Source organism: Micromys minutus, assembly GCF_963924665.1.
Source record: "Micromys minutus genome assembly, chromosome: 18".
NCBI lineage: Eukaryota > Metazoa > Chordata > Mammalia > Rodentia > Muridae > Micromys > Micromys minutus.
In genome coordinates, this window is record NC_137953.1 from 23,578,797 (window position 1) to 23,601,176 (window position 22,380).

At 38.6% G+C, this 22,380-nt stretch overlaps 1 protein-coding gene across 1 annotated transcript in view; it reads left to right on the plus strand.

The window, feature by feature from the left end:
• HERC6 (HECT and RLD domain containing E3 ubiquitin protein ligase family member 6) overlaps positions 1–22,380 on the plus strand; it is a gene marked incomplete at its 5' end in the record, with an annotated part of 46,923 nt that overhangs the window by 273 nt on the left and 24,270 nt on the right. Inside the window, 9 exons of the mRNA XM_080932148.1 lie at positions 2,016–2,175; positions 3,366–3,442; positions 8,405–8,632; positions 9,614–9,711; positions 13,113–13,240; positions 15,911–16,047; positions 16,503–16,570; positions 19,855–19,973; positions 20,825–20,884. Coding sequence (XP_080788274.1) covers positions 2,016–2,175; positions 3,366–3,442; positions 8,405–8,632; positions 9,614–9,711; positions 13,113–13,240; positions 15,911–16,047; positions 16,503–16,570; positions 19,855–19,973; positions 20,825–20,884 — 1,075 coding nt within the window. The remainder of the gene's footprint in view (positions 1–2,015; positions 2,176–3,365; positions 3,443–8,404; positions 8,633–9,613; positions 9,712–13,112; positions 13,241–15,910; positions 16,048–16,502; positions 16,571–19,854; positions 19,974–20,824; positions 20,885–22,380) is intronic.

Consider the following 22,380-nt stretch of genomic DNA (forward strand, 5'->3'; position numbering starts at 1 on the left):
GGGTGGCTGGATCAGGGATATCTAGAAGCCGGGAATCACGCTTTAAGCAGCTAGCGTCACCTGGTCAGCTGTTTCGATTCCCAGAGCTCTAGAGTTTGTATTTGTTTCAGTTTCCAATTCCTCTTCATTGAGAAACTGAAAGCTAAACAGAACTGCTTGCGTTCCTCTCTCTAAACACGAAAAAGGTCCCTCCCCCTTACCAAGCTAAGCCTGAGAGAACTTTCTGGGGAAGGTGTGTCTTCCAAACTGAGTAGCTTCTAAGCCTCTAACTAGCTTAGCAATACCTTGGGGGCATCTTTTCTCCTAAGTTAAAAACAAACAAACAAACAAACAAACAAACAAACAAACAAAAAACAAAAAAATGCAGTATAATAGCATTTTTGGGCAGTAAGGCTGATGTGGAACACACTAAGGAAGCCACCTGTAGGGTCTGGAGAGGACTCAGTGGTTAAGAATTCAGTTCCTAGTGCTTGTGCGGCAGGCTACATGCGGGGTATTGTAATAGTTTACAATAACCTATAATTCCAGCTCCAGAGGATCCGATACCTCTATGGGTGCCAGCACACACATGCACACACACACACACACACACACACACACACACACACAGAGAGAGAGAGAGAGAGAGAGAGACAAATAAAAATAATAAAATAGTTTTCAAAAGAAGCTACATGTAATCACACCAAAGGCAGCTGTCAGAACATTGCGGCTCCTTCTTGTCTTATTCTCTGCTTATATATTTAATTCTCATAGAAATCTGGTCATTATAAATTATTGTAATTGTATCTAAACAAGTTGTGTTTTTAACCAAAACATTAACTCACTAAGGGATTGTATATATGATACTGATTCACCTGTAAGTATAGATCGAACTAAAAAAAAGTTCTAGTGTATTTTCTGTTTTTCCGTTTTAGGTTTTTGTCACTTTATATGCTAAACAAGCGCTCTACCACTGGACTATTTTACATTCCATTCGCTATATTTTTATTACGTGTGTAGAATAATTTGGAGAATTAAGTAGGAAATAGAAAGGATTCCTCTGTCCTTTTAGATTCTGTTTCTGGAAGCTGCAAAGTTCACTGAAGAAAATGAATAGGCAAAACAACAACAAGAATAGTAAGACCAACACAAACCAAAACCAACCCCCAAAACAGACAAAACAAAACAAAAGCCAGATTGGGATTTTATTAGTCTTTTACCTACAGGGCAATTTGTATGTATACAGGAATTCACAGGAAGTGAATGAGAAGAGGTGTTTAGACTTAGAAACCTGTGTTCCGTATTTAACAAACCATGAGGTTGGATAATAGATTCTAGGGAACCTGTAGGAAATAAGATAAAGCCTTTGCCAGCCGTGAACGAACACCTTTCAGTTTCGTTTCCTTAGGCTGTGCAAGTCATCTTGCACTGAGTTCCACTTTGCTCCTATAGAAACGGAAGGTGCTCAAACCTTGCCAGCCAAGTTGTATCCAGGTAGTCCATACAACACAGCTGTCTTCCCACACGTGTGTAAACATATAGGGTTTGTTTCCTCACAATGTTTAGTAAGGACTTTAGACTTGATTTAACCCACATAGCAGGAGGCAAAGAATCTTGGCAAGTCCTCCTCCTCCTCCCCCTCCTTCTCCTCTCCTTCCTTCCTCTCCCCCTCCCCCTCCTCCCTCTCCTCCCCCTCCTTTTTCTCCCCTTTTTTCTTCCCCCTCCTCCTGCTCTCCTTCCTCTCCCCCTCCTCCTCCTCCTGCCCCTCCTCCTCCTTCCCCTTCTCCTCCTCCTTTCGTTCCTTCCTCCCTCTACCCCTCCTCCTTCTCCTCCCCTCTTCCTCTTCTTCTCCTTCCTTCCTCTCCCCCTCCTTTCTTCCTACCTCCTCCTTCCTCCTCCTCCCCCCTCCTCCCCCTCCTCCTCCCTTCTCCTCCACCTTCCTTTTCTCCAAAGGCAATTACTGTCTTTAGCTCTAGATGTTTATAATCCTATGAAAGCTTTTTTAAAATTATTATTATTTGTTTCTGTTTCCAAAGAACCAATTCAGGCACTGGACGCTCTCCCAATTGACCTGGTGAGCTGTGGGAAGAAGCACTCTGTGGCTGTCTGCCCCAAAGGAAGGGTCTTCGTATGGGGAGCCGGTTCTGAAGGGCAGCTGGGGACTGGAGAATTTAAGGAAATATGTTTTGTGCCTACGTAAGTATTTCAAATCACCGTTTTCCCAATATTTTTGAATACTAGGCACTCAGATGCCAGGACACAAAGACGACTAGCCTCAAGGTGTACCATGCAGTGAGAAAAGTGGTCAGGAAAGCATGTATAAAATCAGTTGATTAAACAGAGGGCCATGAAGTAAGGATAAAATGATATAAGATTCTGAAGTCCTGGTATTACTTATTATAAGTATGGGAACCCACTTGAACTTCTACAGTAACTAAATACATAATTAGTAAGTAAATAAACATTTTAAGTACCAGTTATCAAGATAAGAGGGATTCAGAAGGAAATCTTACTTGATTATTTTTTATCTGACTGAAGCCCAGCCTCTCACATTAACTTATTACGTATTTTCCCAAATACTGAAGCTCCTATATGAGAGACTATCCATTACCATTATGATGAAAAAGGCTAATGGAACATGCTGCGCTCCTCCACCGAAGCTCTAAAACACATAGACATTTGCTGAGACACAAACAGGAGAATCAGAAGTTCAAGGACATCCTCAGTTGCATAGAGAATCAGAGACTAGTCAGAGCTATGTGAGACCCTTTCTTACCCTCCTCCCCTTAAAGTCCCCAAGTCCCACAAACAAATACAAACAAATGAAAAGCCCCAACCCACACCAAAGAAAGGCAAAGGATGCTGGGTGATTTTGGCTGTGTTCTGTGTGAGGAAGTGAAGATGCAGAATTAGGGAGTACAGAGCAGGGACTCGTGGTCCTTGCCTGGTGGTCAGATGCCTTGTCACTTAGACAAATGACATTCCTGCTGTCCCCAAACACTGAAGCCATTGAAACTATAGTGGTTGGAGTGGCATTAGCAGGGTCAGTGTGGGAAAGAAGACTCTGGTTTCTTGCAGAGATATGGGAGGTGCAGCTAGGTGGAGGAACCCGGACACTACTGTCTTCACAAAGGAACAGAGGTGTTCTGCAGTTCTCGGAGGCTGGGAGTGAAACCCTTCCCTTGACTAGCTAAAATCATAAAAAGCAGAAAGAAAAAACAACAACTTTGACACTTTGGGATAGTAGTATTCCAGAAGAACAGAATAAAATTGTTCCCTGAGATCTGCTGTCTTCTCTAAAATACTTTTAAATGTCTATAATTTCTTTGATAACTACCCATTCTAAAGAAGGTTCAATGAATTTTGTGAATTTTATTTTATTGTAGAAAAATAATAGCTCTGGATGGCATAAAAATAATTCAAGTTTCCTGTGGACACTACCATTCTTTGGCATTATCAGAAGGTAAAGAATACGTTGGGTACCTCTGTCACTAAGATAATGTTGTGGGGATTTCGATTAGGACTGCACTGAATCTGTCACTCGCTTTTGGTATGATGGTCATTTTTCATAATATTGTTTCTGCCTGTTCATGAGCATGGCAGGAGTTTTCATTTTCTAATGTCTCCAAATCTCTTCATTCAGTGATTTCAAATCTTCACTGAAGAGGTCTTTCACCTCTATAGCATTGTTCCTAGAGATGTATTTTCGTTCAGGCTGTTGTGAATGGGTGTGTGTCCATCACTCCTTTCTCATACTGTTTATTGATGGGCTTTAGAAAGGCTACTGATTTTCATGAGTTGATTTTTGTATAATGTTGTTTCTGCTAAAATTATTGTGCTTTTTTTCCTAGAAGTTTTCTGACAAGAAATTTTACTTTCTCATTTTGAATTTGACTCTTAAATTTCCTCCGTTACGTTCTGCCCCAGATAGTGCTCAGAGCACTGTATGGAAAAGAGAGGACAGCTGACAGCTTTATGATCTTCCCGGTTTTGATAGGAGTGATTCAAGTTTTTCTCTGTTAAGGATGTTTCTCATATATTAATTTTTAATTTTAAAATTAATCTTCTTAGTTCCTAATTTGAGTTATGTTCCCTCTAGTCCTACTCTGTCTAGGACTTTATTATGAAAGTATGTTGGATTTTGTCAAAGGCATTTGCATTTATTGAAATATTCATCTTTTCATTAAGTCTATATTAGCTGGAGGCTTTTTATTACTGTTCCAATTTCCTCATTTGTTGTGAGATTGCTTAGGGTGTTAATTTCTTTTTGATTCGACTTCTGTGGTTTGGGTGAATCTAAAAATTAGTACTTTTCTTTTCGACTTTCCAACTTAATAGAATACAAGTTTTCTTTTAAAAAATAATTTTCCTTTAATATTCTCAATTTCTTTGGCATGCATTGTAATATTTCAATATTAATTTTTGATTCTGTTATTTGGACATGTCTTTCTTTCTATTAATTGGGCTAAGGGTCTGTTGATTTTGTTTATCTCCCAAAGAACCAGCACCTAGATTAGTTAATAGTATGGTTCATTTTGCTCAGGAGTGCTGCAGCTTCCCAGGGTCTCCTGTAGTTTCATAATGAATTTTAGGGTGTTTTGCTTTTTCTGTTTCTATGAAGAGTGCTTTGAGGATTTTATTTAGAATTTTGTTTAATCTGTCAGTGGTTTTCGATAAAACAGTTCTTTTCACAATATTAATTTTGTCCATCCATGTCCTCCATGAAAGGACTGTCTATTGTCTTGTGTCTTCCTCAGTCTTTGTCTTCAGGGATTTAAAGTTTTCCTCAGAGATGTCTTTCACATCTCAGGTTTCTTCCTAGACATTTATATTCATTGAGGCAGTTGAGTCAGTGATCTTTCTCAGCAAACTCATTGTTGTGTAGAAAGGCTGCAGAGTTTTCTAAGTCGGTCTTGTGTCTCACCACTTTGCTAAAATTGTTGATCATTTCTAAAAGCTTCTCGGTATAATTTTTGTAATCCTGGATGTCTAATATCCTATCATCTACTGATAAATTAATTTGACTTTCTTTTTCTATTTGCATCCCTTTCACTTTTTTTTCTTGTCTTATTGCTCTAGCTAGTGCTGGAAGACTAAGACCTATATTTAAAAAAATGGGGATTGTGGACAGCCCTGTCTTCTTCCTGATTTTAATATGGTTGCTTCAAGTTTTTTTCCATTTAGGATAATGTTAGCCATGGATTTTTCATAGTCAGTCTTTATTATGTTGAGGAATGTTTCTAGATTAAAAGTTCTCTCTCTAGAACTTTTAATGAGGAAGCATACTGGATTTTGTCAAAGGTTTTTTCTGTATCTATGATGTGATTTTTTTTCCTCTTAAGGCTATTCATATTATTTATCAAGCTCATATTTTGATGCATTCTTGTATCTTTAGGATAGAGCCAGCTTTGATGATCTTTTGACTACATAGTTTGAAAGCATTTTATTGAGCATTTTAAAATTTATGTTCATAAGAGATATTGGCCTATAGTCTAGGCCTACTTGCTGTACTCTTTCATTGGTATAGACTGGCATTAGCTTTGTAAAAAAGTTTGGGAGGGTTGGAGAGATGGTTCAGTGGTTAAGAGCACCAACTGCTCTTCCAGAGGTCCTGAGTCCAATTTCCAGCAACCACATGGTGGCTCACAACCATCTGTAATAGGATATAATGCCCTCTTCTGGTGTGTCTGAAGATAACTACAGTGTACTCATATAAAGAAAAGAAATAAATCTTTTTAAAAAAAGGAGTTTGGCAGTATTCTTTCCATTTCTTTCTTTTTTTTTTTGAATGATTTGAGAAGTATTGGTTGTACATCTACTCTGAAAGTCTGGTAGAATTTTGCTGTGAATTCATCTGTGCCTGATATTGTTTTTGTTGGTAGGGGTTTTGGTACAATTTCTATTTCCTTCTTTCTTATGATCTTTCTTTCTTTCTTTCTTTCTTTCTTTCTTTCTTTCTTTCTTACTTTCTTTCTTTTAGGTTGTTGATCACTTCTTGAATTAACTTTGGTGGTTTGGATAATCATGAAATTTATTCATTTCTTTAGGTTTTCTAACTTAGTGGACTACAAGTTTTTCAAGTGTTCCCTTATAATAGTCTTAATTTTTTTTTTTTTGGTATGTGTTGTAACGTTTATATGTTCATGTTTGATTCTGTTCATTTGGAATATGTCTTCAGTTTTCTCTTTTGATTTGTTGGGTCACTGTGTCTATCTTATTTATTGTCTCATACCACTGGCTTTAAGAACTTTCTATTGCTTTGTTTGTTTCTGTTCATTGACTTGTGTACTGATCTTTATTATAGCTTGCTGTCTTCTGGACTTGGGATTAGTTTGTTCTTGTTTTTTCCAGATTCTTCAGTTACATCATGAAGTCATTTATTTGTAATCTTTCTAGTCTTTAATGTAGGAGCTTAGAGCTTACATTTTTCTCTAATTTCACATTTTAATGTGTACCAGTGGTTTGTGTGTATTGTGATTTTATTTTAATTTATTTCCAGAAATTTAATAATTATTTTCTTGATTTATTCTTTGACCTTTCATCACCAACTAATGAGTTGTTTAACCTCAGTGAGTTTGTATTTTGATAGAGATTTGTTTGCTGACAATTTTATTTTATTATGATCAAGTAGGATTCTGAATTATTTGGCTTTTTCTGAATTTGTTCAGATTTTGTGTGTGTGTGTGTGTGCGCGCGCCAGTATGTGGTGTATTTTAGAGGAATGTTCATGGGCTGTTCATTGGAATACATATTCTTTGTTGTTTCGGTGAAATTTCTGAAAATATCTGTTAGGTTCTCCAGATGGCCAATCTATTGGAGAAAGTAAGGTATCAACATTGTCTGCTATTATTAAGTTGGCATTAATCTATCTTTAATTCTAGCCCTATAATTTTGATGTGGATGTGGAAGAATATGAGGCTGCACTCTAGTACAGGACATGTATGCTGGGCTTGGCCTGGAGAATATATCTATCCCAATCTTCATAGGGGGATCAGAGTGTGTTTCCTGTGTCTTCCCGTAACATGGTCCAGCAAGAAGGTCCTTGTTAGGAGCCTATTATCTGGTGAATCCCAAAGAGAAGAAGAGAGACTGCAGGATGAAGCTGCAGTGTGCCCTGAGTTAGGAACTGGACTTAATTTTTAAAAAAAGATTATTTTGGCTGTTCTTCACAGAAAAGACTGTCGAAAGTAAGGAAGGCATGTGGACACCAGGTTGAGACTACTATAATTTCCTATCTTGGCTAAAGTGGTAACAATTAAGAAATGAGAAAAAGTTGAATTCTGCATAGATTTGGCAGTGGGGGGAATGGGCGTTTAGGATTTTCTAGCTTGAAGCTAGAAAACACAGGCCAAGGACAACTCCAAATATTTAGTGGCAGAAAAGCTGTAAGAACACAGTTGCCTTTGCAAGGGAAAGAATGGACATTGTTTTCAAAAGGCTCTTGAATACTCCTTGTCTTTTGTCCAGAAATTTTAGTCATATTTTCTCTTTTATTTTGGTTTTATTTTTTTGAAGGTTTGTAGAATTAAGTCATTTACAAAGAAATAGGGTAATCATGCATTTGCAACTTTAGGATATTATAGTAGTAACTCAAGCCAAACACAAAAAGACAAATACTGCCTAATTCATCTGCAAGTAAAATCAGAGGACAATGGACTCAATAGAAACAGAATAGAGTGGCTGTTGCCAGGAACATGCAGGTAGGGGAAAGGAGAAGTGTTTAAAAGCTACAAACTCACATGTACGATGAATGGAGTCTGGAAACCATTGTCCCATGATGTGAATGTTGTTAATAATAATACATTGTATACTTGATCTTTCCTAAGAGAGTAGGGTTTTGCTTTGTTTCACTTTCCTGTTTGCTTATTTTCTTGGACCTGGGCAGCCACTGAACCCAAGACCTTACTTAGTCTGAGCACACTCTAGAGCTACAGCCCCAGCCCTACAAGTAGAATTTGGAAAAATAAAACAAAACAGTAAAACAACCCAAATGAAGAAATTTATTTAGCTATTTTTGGCATTTATTTTACAGTGTATATGTACATTAGAATATTACTTCAATATTTCAAATATGTATGATTCCTTTGTCAATGAAACTTCTATGAAACCAGTGTGTGTATGTGTGTGTGTGTGTGTGTTTGTAATTGAGGTGATAGATAATAAGTTTCCTTTGTCAATGATACCTCCGTAAAGCCTGTGTGTGTGTGTGTGTGTGTGTGTGTGTGTGTGTATGTGTGTGTGTGTGTGTGCATGTGTGTGTTTGTAATTGAGGTGATAGATAATAAGTTTCCTTTGTCAATGATACCTCTGTAAAGCCTCTGTGTGTGTGTGTGTGTGTGTGTGTGTGTGTGTGAGTGTTTGTGTGTAACTGAGGGGATAGATTTTACTGTGTTGGGAATCTAGTAGGTGTCTTTCATTTTTACAGATGGCCAAGTGTTTTCATGGGGAAGTAATAGTCAAGGACAACTTGGCCTGGGGAACAGTTTTCACTCCCAAGCCATCCCACAGAAAGTGAAGTCCCTGGAGGGGCTCCCGCTGGCTCAGGTGGCTGCAGGTGGCACACACAGTTTTGCCCTGTCTCTCAGAGGGACCTCATTTGGCTGGGGGAGCAACAGATCGGGGCAGCTGGCCCTCAGTGGGGACAGTACTAAAGGTAAGAAAGTAGTGTTGTCCTTGTAACAAGCTGCTATTCCATCGTAGCTGGAAGGGTGACCTGCCACCCTGCCACAGCAAACGCCACAGTGCTTCCCAAGATCACTTTATCATTATCTGGAAAGCCGGATCAGCTTCCTCTCTTGCTTCCAGGACGATATCACAAACTTTAATATCATAAAATAATGCATGTTTTATGTGGAGTCGGAGGAGTTGTTACTCAGTCTTATCCAGAGGGGTTGCCTTGCTTCCTGAAGGTTCTGAATGAGAATCCCCATTTCCTTGTAGTTTCTAGCTCCTATAGGAATCTATCAATAGGATATTTCCCTGTTTCTGCAAAACCTGTGGTGTCTGGTTAAGTCTTTTCAAAATCTTGCTGTGATAACACTGGCTCTTTTGCTGACAGCTTCCTTAATTAAGGGAATATTACTGGGCCCACCTGGGTCATTTAGACTAATCTATTTTAATGTTAACTGGTTAGCATTTTAAAATGGCTTCCTTAATGGCTCATGGCCAGGTAACCTATCATATTTACAAGCTCTGGCCTTGGGATGTAAACCATTTTTCTACCACAGGATGCCTTTAAAGTCTTTGATGCCCAGGTTAAGCTCCATACAACCTTGATGAGAATGTCTATGAATGACAGTCAGGCTTGAGCCACTGGTATGGATTCCCATGGTGTTGGAATGTTCAGGCTTTGGGAATCACTGATTCAACTTTTTTCACTGAGTGCATCTTTTTCCCACCAAAGCATAATTTTTATTTTTAATACCTCTACATATTCACTTTTAAAATTATGTTGAGTCATAAGACAGAAATGTAGAGATTATAAAAGTTATAAAAATATGCAGATACGAAACTCTGAGACTGTCTCCCCTATACACTCCAGAGCCTCTGTTGGTAGCCTAAGCTGCTTTCAAACTTACAACCATGGCTCTCCATCTTTCCCTTGTATTCTAGAAATTCTTCTTTCTTCCAACAGAACAACAAATCTACAAGCCTCGTTCCATTGGTGCCCTGAAGAATCTGAGTGTGGTTTATATTAGCTGTGGTTATGAGCACACTGCAGTGCTTACCAAGGTAACTTAAAATGTGCTTCTCCTTTTTAGATATTGGAGAATTACTAAAAACATATCTGTGCTGTTTATTATCAAAAGCAAGTGATCTTACTCTGTCCAGGTAACTGTGACAAAACTCCACCAACTGTGTAGCTCAGAGACTCCAGAGGTATGGTTTCTCATAGCTCTAGAGGCTGGGACATCTGAGAGGTACCAACAGTAATGATGGACAACTTTCTGATTCCAAAATGACAGGTTTGCCCAGTTCTCCCACAGTAGAAGGGCTCAGGTTGTTCTGCTTGAGTTTACTTTTATAAAGAAAATAACTGTATTTATGGAGGCTTTGTCCTTACGACTTGATCATCTGACAAAGGCCTGATTCCATTTTCTAATAGCGCTATATTAGAAATTGGGTTTTGTTTTAAAGATTTATTTTGTGGATAGAAGTGTGTTGTATGCATGTGTGTCTGAGCATCACGAAGACCAGAAGAGGGGCTATATCCTCTGGAATTACAGAGCTGTTAGGCTCCTTCTGGGTGTTAGGAACAGACTTTAGACCATATGTAGGAGCAACATGGTTCTTAACTGTTGAACAGTCTCTCCAGACCCCAGAAGTTAGAATTTTCATAAACGAATTTTAAAAGAACATAAATGCTCAGATATGACATAAAATGAATTTCAATATCTAAACCTACCTATGCCTAAAGTGGAAAACTGAACTAAATATAAACCAGTAGATGCTTCTAGAAACTGTAATGGAAGCTAATGTAGAAGCCAATCTTTTAGGCAGTTATTCATTGGCAATGTAGATCTACAGAAAAATTTGTTTTTATCATTTTTAATAACCCACTCCAGAGACAGAACACACTTTGTCGCATTCCTTGATTGGTATAATGGCAGTCAATTTTGTTAGTTTCTTCTTCTGCCTCTTGTCCTGGCTATCCAGTGGATTCAAATGGGATGGATTCTTTCCATCATCATAAGAAACAGACTTGAGAACGGTTTCTATAATTCAGACGTTCATTTAAAAACTGCAGGTTTTTAACAGGCCCTGAAACCTGCAGGACCAGGTAGGGTATCAAAGGTAGAACATTTGCCTGGATGTTGAAGTTGATTATCATCACTAGAAAAATATTATGCATCAAATGATTTTTAAAATTTATTAATAACTATAGTTACTTTCAATAAATAGAATACAGTACTTTAGTAAATCTAGGTAAGTGCCCACCACTGAGCTACATTCCTAGTTCACCAAATTATTTTTATTTTATTATTTTTATTACTTGTTTTAAAACGATGACTTAAATTAGGAAACCTCAATTGTTTGAATTATATTAATCAACTTTTCAAATTATATTAATCTTAGTTGTCAAGAAAAAGGTAGACCTCTGTGTGTTTCTGTCTATGTCTGTGTATGCATGCATGTGCTGTGGAGACCAGAAGATAACATTTTGGTATTTTGGTATTGCACCTCAGGAGCTATCCACTTTGTTTTTTGAGGCAGGGTCTTTCTCATTTGCCTGGGCTTAATGTTAATCCAAAGATTAGGGAGCCCAAGGGATCCTTAATTTCTATATTGCTGGCACTGGGTTTACAAATGCACTCTGCAGTGCCTTGCTTTTGATGTGAATGAATGCAGGACATTGAATTCAATTTCTCATGCTTATGTGACCAACAATTTGCTGAGTTATTTTCCCCAAGCTTCTAGATTTGTTTTAAATAAAGAATCACCTTTAAAATTTTTTAAAAAGATTTTTAAATCATTTTTTTATAAAAAAGATTTATTTATTTTTATATTATATGCATTGCTGTTTTGCCTGCATGTATGCTTGTGTGAGGGTGTCAGATTCCTGGATCTGGAACTGGAGTTACAGATAGCTATGAGCTGCCATGTTGGTGCTAGAAATGGGACCCTGAATCTCTGGAGTGCTCTTGGCTTTTGAGCCATCTCCCCAGCCATTAAGAATCATCTTTTGAAGAGAGAGTATTTTCAGGAAATGACTAAAGTAAATAAAGCAGCCAACCAAACACTTTAATGTTAGTGTTAGCATTTAAGCAGTTAAGTTATTGATTTGGTTGCCAGCAAACACACATCAAATATCTAGTTCTTATGCCTTGGGAGTTGGGAGGAGGGCACATGCTCAGAGGTAAAAGGTAGGGGGAATAAAAGGAAGGACTATGAGGGGGGACTGGAGGGAGCAACATTAAAGATGAAAATAAATAAATAAATAAATACATAGATAGATAGATAGATAGATAGATAGATAGATAGATAAATAAATAAATAACAACATAAAAAGTATCTAGTTCTTCTTTTCCTAGCCTTATTGGAACACAATTCAAAAAATTATAGATATACCTCCTGATAGTATATGTGTAGAAAAAGTATCCTTCAGAGAGAGGGAGAGGGAGGAGAAGGGGTAGAGGGGGAAGAGGAGGAGGAGGAGGAGGAGGAGAAGAAGGAGGAGGAGGAGGAGGAGGAGGAGGAGAGGAAGAAGAAGAAGAAGAAGAAGAAGAAGAAGAAGAAGAAGAAGAAGAAGAAGAAGAAGAAGAAGAAGAAGAAGAAGAAGAAGAAGAAGAAGAGAATTATGAGAATATTTAAGATATACTCAGCATTTTAAAATTTTAAAAATTTTATTTTATTATTCATAACTCTGTCTCTAACCAATCCCCTTTCCCTCCCTTCCTCCCTCCCTCCCTTCTTCCCTCCCTCCTTTCCTCCCTTCCTTCCTCTGTGTCTGTCTGTCTCTCTCTCTCTCTCTCTCATTCTCTCTCTCTCTCTCTCTCTCTCTCTCTCTCTCTCTCTCTCTCTCTCTCTCTGTGCATACACACATGAGTGTAAGAGTTTTCAATTTCCTGGAGCTGGAGTTCGAGGTGGCAGTAAGCTGTGTAATATGGATGTTGGAATCAAACTCTGGTTCTCTGCAAAGTAGTACATGTTCTTAAATGCTGAGCCATCTTTCCATCCCCTCTCATAGCAAATTTAAGCATGTTATACAGTCTTAACATATTCAAAGTGCATAGTTTTAAAGAAAATTCCATAAATGATTTGTAAATAATTTTTTGGAATGATGATATAAGTATTTTTTGAATAGTCATGAAATTTTATAAATATATAATAGATATATAGTTTTAATGTAAGTGATTAGATACATAAGTATTCAAAAGGCTCACATAATTAGGTTATCTATACCTCTCAATATATGCTGGTAGTCATCATGTTCTGCATTCATGAGGTTAATTAGTCTCATCAACTTATATTAAAGATAATATATAAATACTTTCAGAATAAATTTATGAAAATTTATAAATCAAATCATAAAAGATATGAAAATTTTTACATACCACTTTTATATTAACATCTTGTGATAGTTAAAACCTTTTAAAACGTGAAATTGATCTGGTTTCTTATTTCTTAAACAGGATGGACAAGTGTTTACACTTGGAGGCAATAGCTGTGAACAGTTACAGCACAGCCCCAGGAGTGGAAGAAGAGGTCCGCAACTCATAGAAGGGATTGGTGGCCGTGTTTCACAGATAGAGTGTGGAAGGTATCAGGCCTTTTGAAAAAGTTCGAATAGAAAGCATTATGCTCATTTCTTAGAAATCCTAAGACACGCGACTCTGCTTTTAATAAAGATTTTTTTTCTGTGAAAATTTACTCCTTTAAGATACATTTTAGTTTAAAATTTTTATTTCTACTAGCAATTATGTAATAAATAATTATTTAAAAATTTTACTACATCTAGACTGCCTTACTCTGAGTAGAAGGTAGGAGAGAATTAAACAGCAAAGGTGAGATTTTATAACCAAAGTTGCTTAAGTAGATGAGAATAATTAATCCCAGGCATTCAGGACACGATGATGATGAACATATATTGAGGGTTTTAGATAAATTATGAGAGCATTTTGAGTATTTATGTATCTAACCCATTACATTAAAATAAAATTCTTCCATTTAGAATACAATATGGGACCCAGAAATAAATTTACCCAGATAGAGCTACATAGTATTTGGGGAAAAACAAAACAAAGCAAATTCCTTCTCTATTCAACAAATAGTGCTAGAAAAACTGGATCTCCACCTGACTAAAAGTGAGACTAGAAACTATCTCTCATTCTGCAAAAGTTAACTCGAAGTTAGCATGGAAGATGTTCTGTGATTCAAGTGCTGTCAGCACAAGCATGAGGACCAGAGACCACATTCCCAGGACCCTGCCAATGGCAGTGAGTGTGGCAGTCCACCTGTAATTCCAGCCTTGGAAGGTGAAGAGCAGGGGCTTCCCCAAGAGACTAGCCACGTCTGCAGTCTGTGGCTGGGTTTATTCATAGTTCTTACCTTAGTGAGGAAGGAATAAAAGTGCTGGAAGAAGGTTCTTGACATGGGCCCAAGGACCCAACAGGCTCACACATACATTTGCCCACACTCATGTGTATGCATGCCTATACACACAAACACCATACATGCATAAACACCATGCATACATGGACATCATACACACAGAGATAATTGAAAAAAAAGCCAACTCAAGTGGATTAAAACCTTAATTTCAAAGCCAAAGCCCTGAAAATGCTAGAAAGAGAGAGAGAGAGAGGGACAGGAGAAAAATCCTTCAAGATACAGGCAGGCAAATTAGAACTTTCTGAAGGACTCCATTAGAATAGGAAGAACTCTAAGAATTAGCAGTTCGATTGAGTGGAATTTAAAGGATTAAACACAGCAAGAAAATCTATCAACAGAGTTAACAGACATTCTACAACGGTAAAAAATCCTTGCCAGCTACCTCAGACAGAAGGCTAAGATCTAGAACATATAAAGAAACCCAGACTGCTAATAGACGGGTCATGAATTAAGCAGAAGTGTCTCACAATAAGCAGCCCACATAACCACAAACATTTTTAGACATGTTTAACATCTCTTGCCTTCAGGGAAATGCATATGGAAACTAATTTGAGATTCCACCTCACTCAGCCAACCCTCACCCATATCAGACCATCTGTGACCAAGAAAAAAAAAAAAAAAAGCAAAAAGTATCCTGGTGAGGGAGAGAAAAAGGCCGTGTTGGTGGGGATGTAAACTGGTACAGTCACCATGGAAATCAGAAGAGAAATTCCTCAAGCTATTAAAAGTAGAGCTACCATTTGACTGGGCTGTACCACTCCTGGGCATGCACCCAAAGGACTCCGATATCTTACCACAGAGACATTTGCATAGTATTCATAAAGGCCAGGAAATAAAATCAGCTTAGATGTCTCTTGATAGATGGACAGGTCATGGAAACATGACATACATATACAACGGAATCTTCTTCTGCTATCAAGAAAAAAAATGGAACATAAAGTTTCCAGGAAAATGAATAAATCTGGAAATTGCTATTTAAGAGAGATGACTCAGACTCCGGCAGATGAATGCTTGTTCTGTCTCATGCAGATCTTAGCTTTTACTGTTTGTCTGTATGTATATGTGTGGGTGAGAACGTGATAGGTCATGAGACTATAAAGGGAGAAAAGAAGTGTTGAGGAAGGTGGGTAATGGAACATGTGACATGAACAGAAAGGATGCCATGGCAAGGGGTAGGGGGTTGTGGAAGGATAAAGGAGCAGGGACACAGAAAGATATGAGCGGATATGGCAGAGGGAATGAATAAAAAACGAGCACTTGACAGCATCATGATGAAGCCTGATATTTTGTATGCTGTTTTTAAAATTAAGATAAATTAATAAAATCCATGACATGTTGAGCACTGGTAGAGTGCTTGCCTAACACTGACAGAGTCCTGGTGTGAGTCCCTTGAACCACATAGCCTGGTGATGGGGGCAGTGGTCCCAGGTGTAGTGATGGTGGTGGTGATGGTGGTGAGCTATGCCTCTAATCCCAGCTCTAAGGAAGTGAAGGCAGAAGTATCAAAAAGTCAAAGTTACCCTTGACTACATGGAGAATTGGTGGCAAGCCTGGTCTATATGAGATTCTGTCTCAACACAAACCCAAAATGCCACATGATAGGAACCACAGTAAATCCCCCACTAATAGTGTCTTTAGTATTACTAGTAAGTTAATACTGCCTCTTCAGGGATTGAGGGATACCCGGCACCCTGTAACACTAATACTATAATGAGACAGCCAGCTGCACGGTGAAGGTAAATTGTCGTTTCTGTTTCTTTTTAAACTTATTGGTTCTTCAGACGATTGTATCATCGCTGTATCGTATTTTCTATTGCAGTTATCACACCATTGCATATGTCTACACCACTGGCCAGGTGGTAACTTTTGGCTGTGGACCAAGTCACACAAGCAACCCAACTCATCAGAAGGCCCCAGCAGACAGTTTTGACATTACCTGCCTGCTATCTGCAAAGGGTATGTGTACTTCCTCATGAGTGACTGACTGAAGGAGACGTCCCATTCTCCCGGTCAGCCTTCTTTCACATCATCCCACTGAACTATCATTACAGTTTTTAGCACTTTTATTTTAAATTGCTGAATTTTTTTCTGGAGTAGTAGTTAATTATTTCTAAAAGAAATTTTAGTGATTCAAAAGACATTAAATTAATTATATTAACAACATGGTTTGATATATTCAAGCAAACACTTAAGCAAGTCAAGCCCGATTCATTATGCAAGGACCTAGACAACTATAAATGTTTATTGTGTGAATAAATAACATTTGATCTGGTCAAAATTAATTTTTATGCTATTTGTCGTCAAAATTTAGGAGAGTATAAATTTCTAACAAATTAATACATTCAACTTAGGCATGTATGGGTTTATTATTCCCTGGTAAAACTCTGAACATGGATGTGTTACTTTTTTAGACCTTGTAGATATTGAAGTCAAAGACATTTTTGCCGGAGCACACGCCAACTTTGTGACAACTCATCAGGTATCATTATGTGTTATTCTTTTTTAGAATTTTCCCCCCCTCTGGATTTCAGGAATTCTTTCTTTCTCTGGTGCTGGGGACCCAAATCCAGAACCTTTTATATGCTAGGCAAGCATTTTCTTCTCAACTGTACCCCTTTACATAAATTCCAGACTATCGTTTGAGATAGGATATTACTCATTTTCAGATCTCTTACTAAAATAATGTGTTACTCTGATAAAGAGGTAGACATGTTAAGGGCCTCCTGATGAGTTGGGTTGCTTGTGTGACTTGATCCTAGGCCTAAAGATACCACCTGAACAGTCGTGTAGACACATGCAATGGTGAGATAACTTGTGGTAGACAAGCCCTTGTCTCAAAAAATGAATAGAGGGTTCAGGATATGGCATGCGAAAGCAAGAGCCCTGGATTTGGTCCCAAAGTAGGAATGACAGGAGAAGGATGTGGGCAATGAGTGGAAACTTAAGATGAAAGAAGAGAGGGAAGATGTGGCAGGGGGGATGTCTGTGACAGAGAGGAAAACGAGGTACAAAATCAGGCTGCAGGGCACAGTTTGAACAGCAGAGGAGGGACCAAAGAAGACGTGAAAGAATGGTTTCTGACTTGAGCCAGGAGGCAGCTTTTCGGGAGAAGCAAATATGCAGGAAAGTCAAGACAGACAAGCACAGAGTTTAATTTTTAACAGGGAGCAATAAACTTGCCTGGTGGGGGTGTCTTTGCAAGAAGAGGAGAAGTTGAAACAAGGATTTTGATAACAGAGACATTTTGACAGGAAAGTAAAGTTAGAAGTTCATGGGCAGGTTTCTCATGAGTGGCAGAAGAATGTCCCAGGGCAGGAGAGAGAAAACAGAATCCAGTACTGTATTAGTTCTATTCACGGTGTCTGATAAAACACTGTGACCAAAAGCAAACTGGAGAGGAAAGGGTTGAATGGGCTTACAGCTTATTAGTCCACCCTGAAGTCTGGGTATGAACCTGGAGGCAGGAACTGAAGTAGAGACCTTGGAGAAACACTGACTACTGTCTTGCTGTGGCTTGCTCTGCTACTTTTGTGATATGGTCCAGGTTCACCTGCATGGGGATGGCACTGCCCACAGTAGTAGCTGGGCCCTTACACATCAATCATTAATCATGAAAATGCTCTAGAGACAAAAACCATAGGCCAATCTGATAGAGTCAGTTCAATTGAGATCCCCTAAGCTTTATGTCAAGTTGACAAAGGGTTAAGTATAGAATTGAGATGTCAAAGGAATGAAGTATGCCATCATGGCTGTAGATGAGGAGATGATGGTGAGCTGGTGATAAGTTAGCGCTTGATGAGGTGAGAGGGAGAGAAGGAGAGGAATGTGAGGAAAGGCTAAGAGAGGTGAGCAATTGTTTCCTCAGAGTAGGAGAAAGCAGCTGTCTTTGGAAATGCCCATTTGAAATTTGTGATCATAGGTTGAGTGTGCTTGGTCCACACACTGGGCAGTTGTCTTCAGTGATGTTAGGCATTGGGAATTGACTTTGGAGTAATCCAGACTTGGATGTACTGACAGATGGAATTTTGTAGTCCAAGACGGGAGGCACAAAGGAGTCATGGGAGGGATTGGAGGAGTGAGGCATAGGAACTAAGCTAGTTCAACAATAAGGACACGATCACAGAGTGTGGTCTTAGTGCAGCAAACAATTCTATCCCGGGGCTTCACTATAAAGGAAATGATTCAAAAAAAAAATAATATGTGATGGTCAGAGAGAATATTCCGAACGGATACTTAAAAATGGAGGCTTTGTTAATGGAAAAGTCCAGTTTCACCCTAAACATAAGTTGGTGCTTTTCAAGTAAGGGTGATTTTGCATTATAACACTCATTTGGTTGTGTCTGAAGACATTTTAGGCTGGTATGTTGGCAGTGACTACCACTGGCTTCTAGTGGGTAAAAGGTAGGAACAATAAGTACTAAATGTGTAGGATCCTTCACATCAAAGAATTATCTAATCCCAGGAGTCAATCGCTTCAGCTCTGACACCTTATTCCTGTCTGGAGTAGCTAAAGTGAGGAGAGAAAGGGGTGGGGATAAGATTGGGAGCTGAGGTGCTGAAGCGGGAGATAGACTATTGTCATCAACTTTGAAGTTGCCCAGAATGAGGGCAGGGAAGGTGAGGACAGAGGCAGCAGTGAGCACTCAAGAGCCACAGTGCTTGTGAAGTTTTCAAAGAGAAGCCAGGGACTTTGAAGAAGAAAAGAAATGATGCATAAGGGCCAGCAGGGGGCAGATTGTTGTACTAAGATGCTTAGATGCAAGAGAAAAAATAAAACCTCCTGACTGATAGACAACACCATTGGGATTCAAATCAAAGTGCTCAGGTAGAAGCTGGAAGTGTGTCTCAGTGGAGCCTTGGCTGAGTGTAAACAAAATCCTGGCACAGACCCCATCACTAGTTCAGTGGGTGAGGGAAACTTGAAATTTTGTATTTACACATGTTTTCCCAAAGAATTTTATTTGATTGAATAAAAGTGATGTGTGTGTGTGTGTGTGTGTGTGTGTGTGTGTGCTATACCAAGCACCTAATATTGGGGAAGCTTAGGCAGGAGGATTTCACTTGTCACTCTTGGCTAACCTACCTCAGATCACATATAAGATATGTGTATGTGGTATGTGTTACCATTTTAAATGCATTGCCTACAGTTTTCTGTGACATTAATTGCATTCATGATGCCATCAAGCATCATCATGACTTCTCAAATAGAACCTAATATCTATTAAACAATATTCCCCGTTCCCTGACCTCCTTAGTCCGAGGTAATTTCTCCTTTGTTTCTATAAGTTTGACATGCTTAATATCAGTGTAATCATAAAATGTCTCCTATTTTTATTTGATTAATTTCTACTTGGCATGGCCTAGACTGCACACACCTTATAGCAGAGTATCATTTTCAGTGCTAAACAATAGTTCACTGCATATTATGTTTATCATGTTGAAAAGGCATTAATTTATTAATGGACACATTATTTTCATCTCATGGTCGCCATTTGAAAGATGGTAAGATGGATATTGATTTATAAGCACCCAGCTTAGTGTCTATTTTAAATCTTTTCTTGTGCACTTTTTAAAAATGCAGACTGAGCAAAATGGCCCAAGTTAGGAAACAGAATGTTTGGGCCAGCCCTGATGCAGAAGCTTAGCCCACCAATCATCTGCACAAGAAGACAAGCCTTGAGTGTGCCAGATGCTTTACTGATTGTTACTTAATGTGTTTGTGCATTTCCCTGGTCATTTTTGCCTTTACTTTCTTCCTTAAAGCGTACTAGGTCCACAAATGTTTCCATGAAAATCCTGCCAGAAATGATCCGAATCTCCCAGCCATTGGTAAAGAAATGGAGAGCAGCAAACAAAGGAAAAGATCGTAAGGATGCCAAAAGGTGACGCAGCTTGATGACTTAGAGCCCCTTCTGTGTTTCTGAAATCCTAATTGCTTTGCCCTAACGGTGAGAAAGAAGGCTTGGCTTTGTCCTAACAGAATTTACATTTTGGGTATGATTCTCTTTTAGTACCTTTTGGTTGGATCAGTCATTGGTGTGCACAGTAATAAATGGTTTATCTAATATAAGAGCTATAGGGAGAATTTATATGGCCTGTGCCTTTCTAATTAAGGGAGATGTATGAAAGGGTCTTAGCAGTAGGTTGTACTGCTTTCAGGTCTTCATTCGTTGATTCAGGATTTAGGTCTTCAGAGTGACTGCAAATGCACAGAAATTTAACTATAAAGAGTTTTGGTGAGACTCAGTGGTAACATCTCCAAGTTGCATACAAGTTGTATGCTCATGATGTAGATATTAATACTGAGTCTAGAGCTCTATCATTTTTTTTGTATGTAAGATAAAGGAGGCTATAAGTATATCTAAACTACAGCACACAGGTCACATGAATCCTAGGCTACCTATAAGTACTGCTCAACACATTTGTTGACTGGTTCTCAACCTTCCCAATGCTGTGACCCTTTAATACAGTCCCTCATGGGTGGTGATCTCCAACCATAAAATTACTTTCATTGGTACTTCCTAATTAATTTTGCTACGATTATGAAACATAAATGTAAATATCTGGTATTTCCAACGGTCTTAGGCCAGCCTTATGAAACTGTCATTTGACCCCCAAAGAGGTTGCAATTCATAGGTTGAGAAGCGCCAGAATATGACTATGTCACCTCACAATGTCAAAAGGCTGGACACTCTGACCAACTGTGACTTTGCCCTTGTGGTTATGTTTGCAGAGAAATCAGCTTGATATTTTCATCTTCTGCTTGTTTGACTGCAAGCTTTTTGAAGAAAAGGTAAATAAATCTTCAGTGGAAATTACCTTTATTTAAAATTCTGGTGACTGTGTAAAAGGAAACATGTAGAACCAGGTTGAGTGTGAATTTTGTCAGCACACAGATTCCAACATACAGAATTCTCTGGTTGATAGAGGATTCTTTCATGTTATACACGTATTTCTTCCCCTGTTGTTTTATTGGAGGGAGTGGCGTTTTAGTCAGCTCTTAATATCTACAGATAAAAAGCTGTGCCTAAACATACTTTACTATTTCAAAACCAGGAATTTATTGTGCAGGTCCTACTGAGTCAGATAAATGGAAAAATAAGATCTTGCTCATTTGTTTTTCATGTATTGTTATTGGGAAAAATCTAAATTCTTGCTTATTTGGTTTAATGGAAGGTCTGATTCTGAGAGTGAGTTAATTTATTTGCTTTAGAATTTTGAGACAGAGTCTCATGTAACCCAGATGGCCTTGATCTTGCTGTGTGGATGAGGAGGGCTCTACACATCTGACCCTCCTGTTCTCATTTCCTAAGTGCTGGCATTACCTAACAGTTTAAGTGACTTTTAAAAAATGATTAGTATTTGAGCCTTCTAGCTCTCATTCATGTAGCGTGCGCTCTCTCCCTCCCTCCCCCCCCTCTCTTTCTTTTCCTCCCTCCCTCCCCTTTCTCTCTGTCTTTCTCTCTCTCTCTCTCATAACACACATACACACACACAGTTCATATGCTCAGCAATTCCATTAAGTCTTGTTTCTCCCTTTGCATGTGTCTTAATTAGGCTTATTATTGATGTAATGAAACAATACGACCAAAAGCAATTTGAAAAGAATAGGATTAATTTGGTTTACACTTCCATATCACTGTTCATCACTGAAGGAAGTCAAGATAGGAACTCAAGAACAGTAACCCGGAGGCAGTATCTGATGCAGAGACCATGGAGGGGTGCTTCTTACTGGCTTGTTCCTCAGGACTTGTTCAGCTTTCTGTCCTATAGAACTCAAGACCGCCAGTCCAGGGGTGGCCCAACCCAAAAGGGGCTGGTCCCTCCTTCATCAATGACTAATGAAGAAAGTGTCCTACAGGCTTTTCTATAGCTTGATCTTAATAGAAACAATTTTTAGTCAAAGCTAAGAAATCCGATGATTCCAGATTGTGTCAAGTTGATATAAGACTAGCTACCTCAGTATATGTATGTGTAATGTTTGTGCATATACAGGTGAAAGCCATCAAAGGATGATGGATGTCTTTTGCTGTGCAGCTTATGTTTTATTTTTTAAAGAGAGAAAGCCACCACTAGAACTAGTTAGTAAGATTCTGTTGCTGAAGACCACATGCCTTGATTGCATGATATTGAGAAATCAAGTTGGAATTGAGCTACAAGATTGATGGCTAGTTTCATAGTCTCAGAAGGGCACTGTAGGCTTCTAGGGAAGAAAAGATAGGCAACTGTGGTACCCTACAAACTACAATGCCAATCTTTTTTTGCAAGGTAAGCCATTTTGTGCAGTAG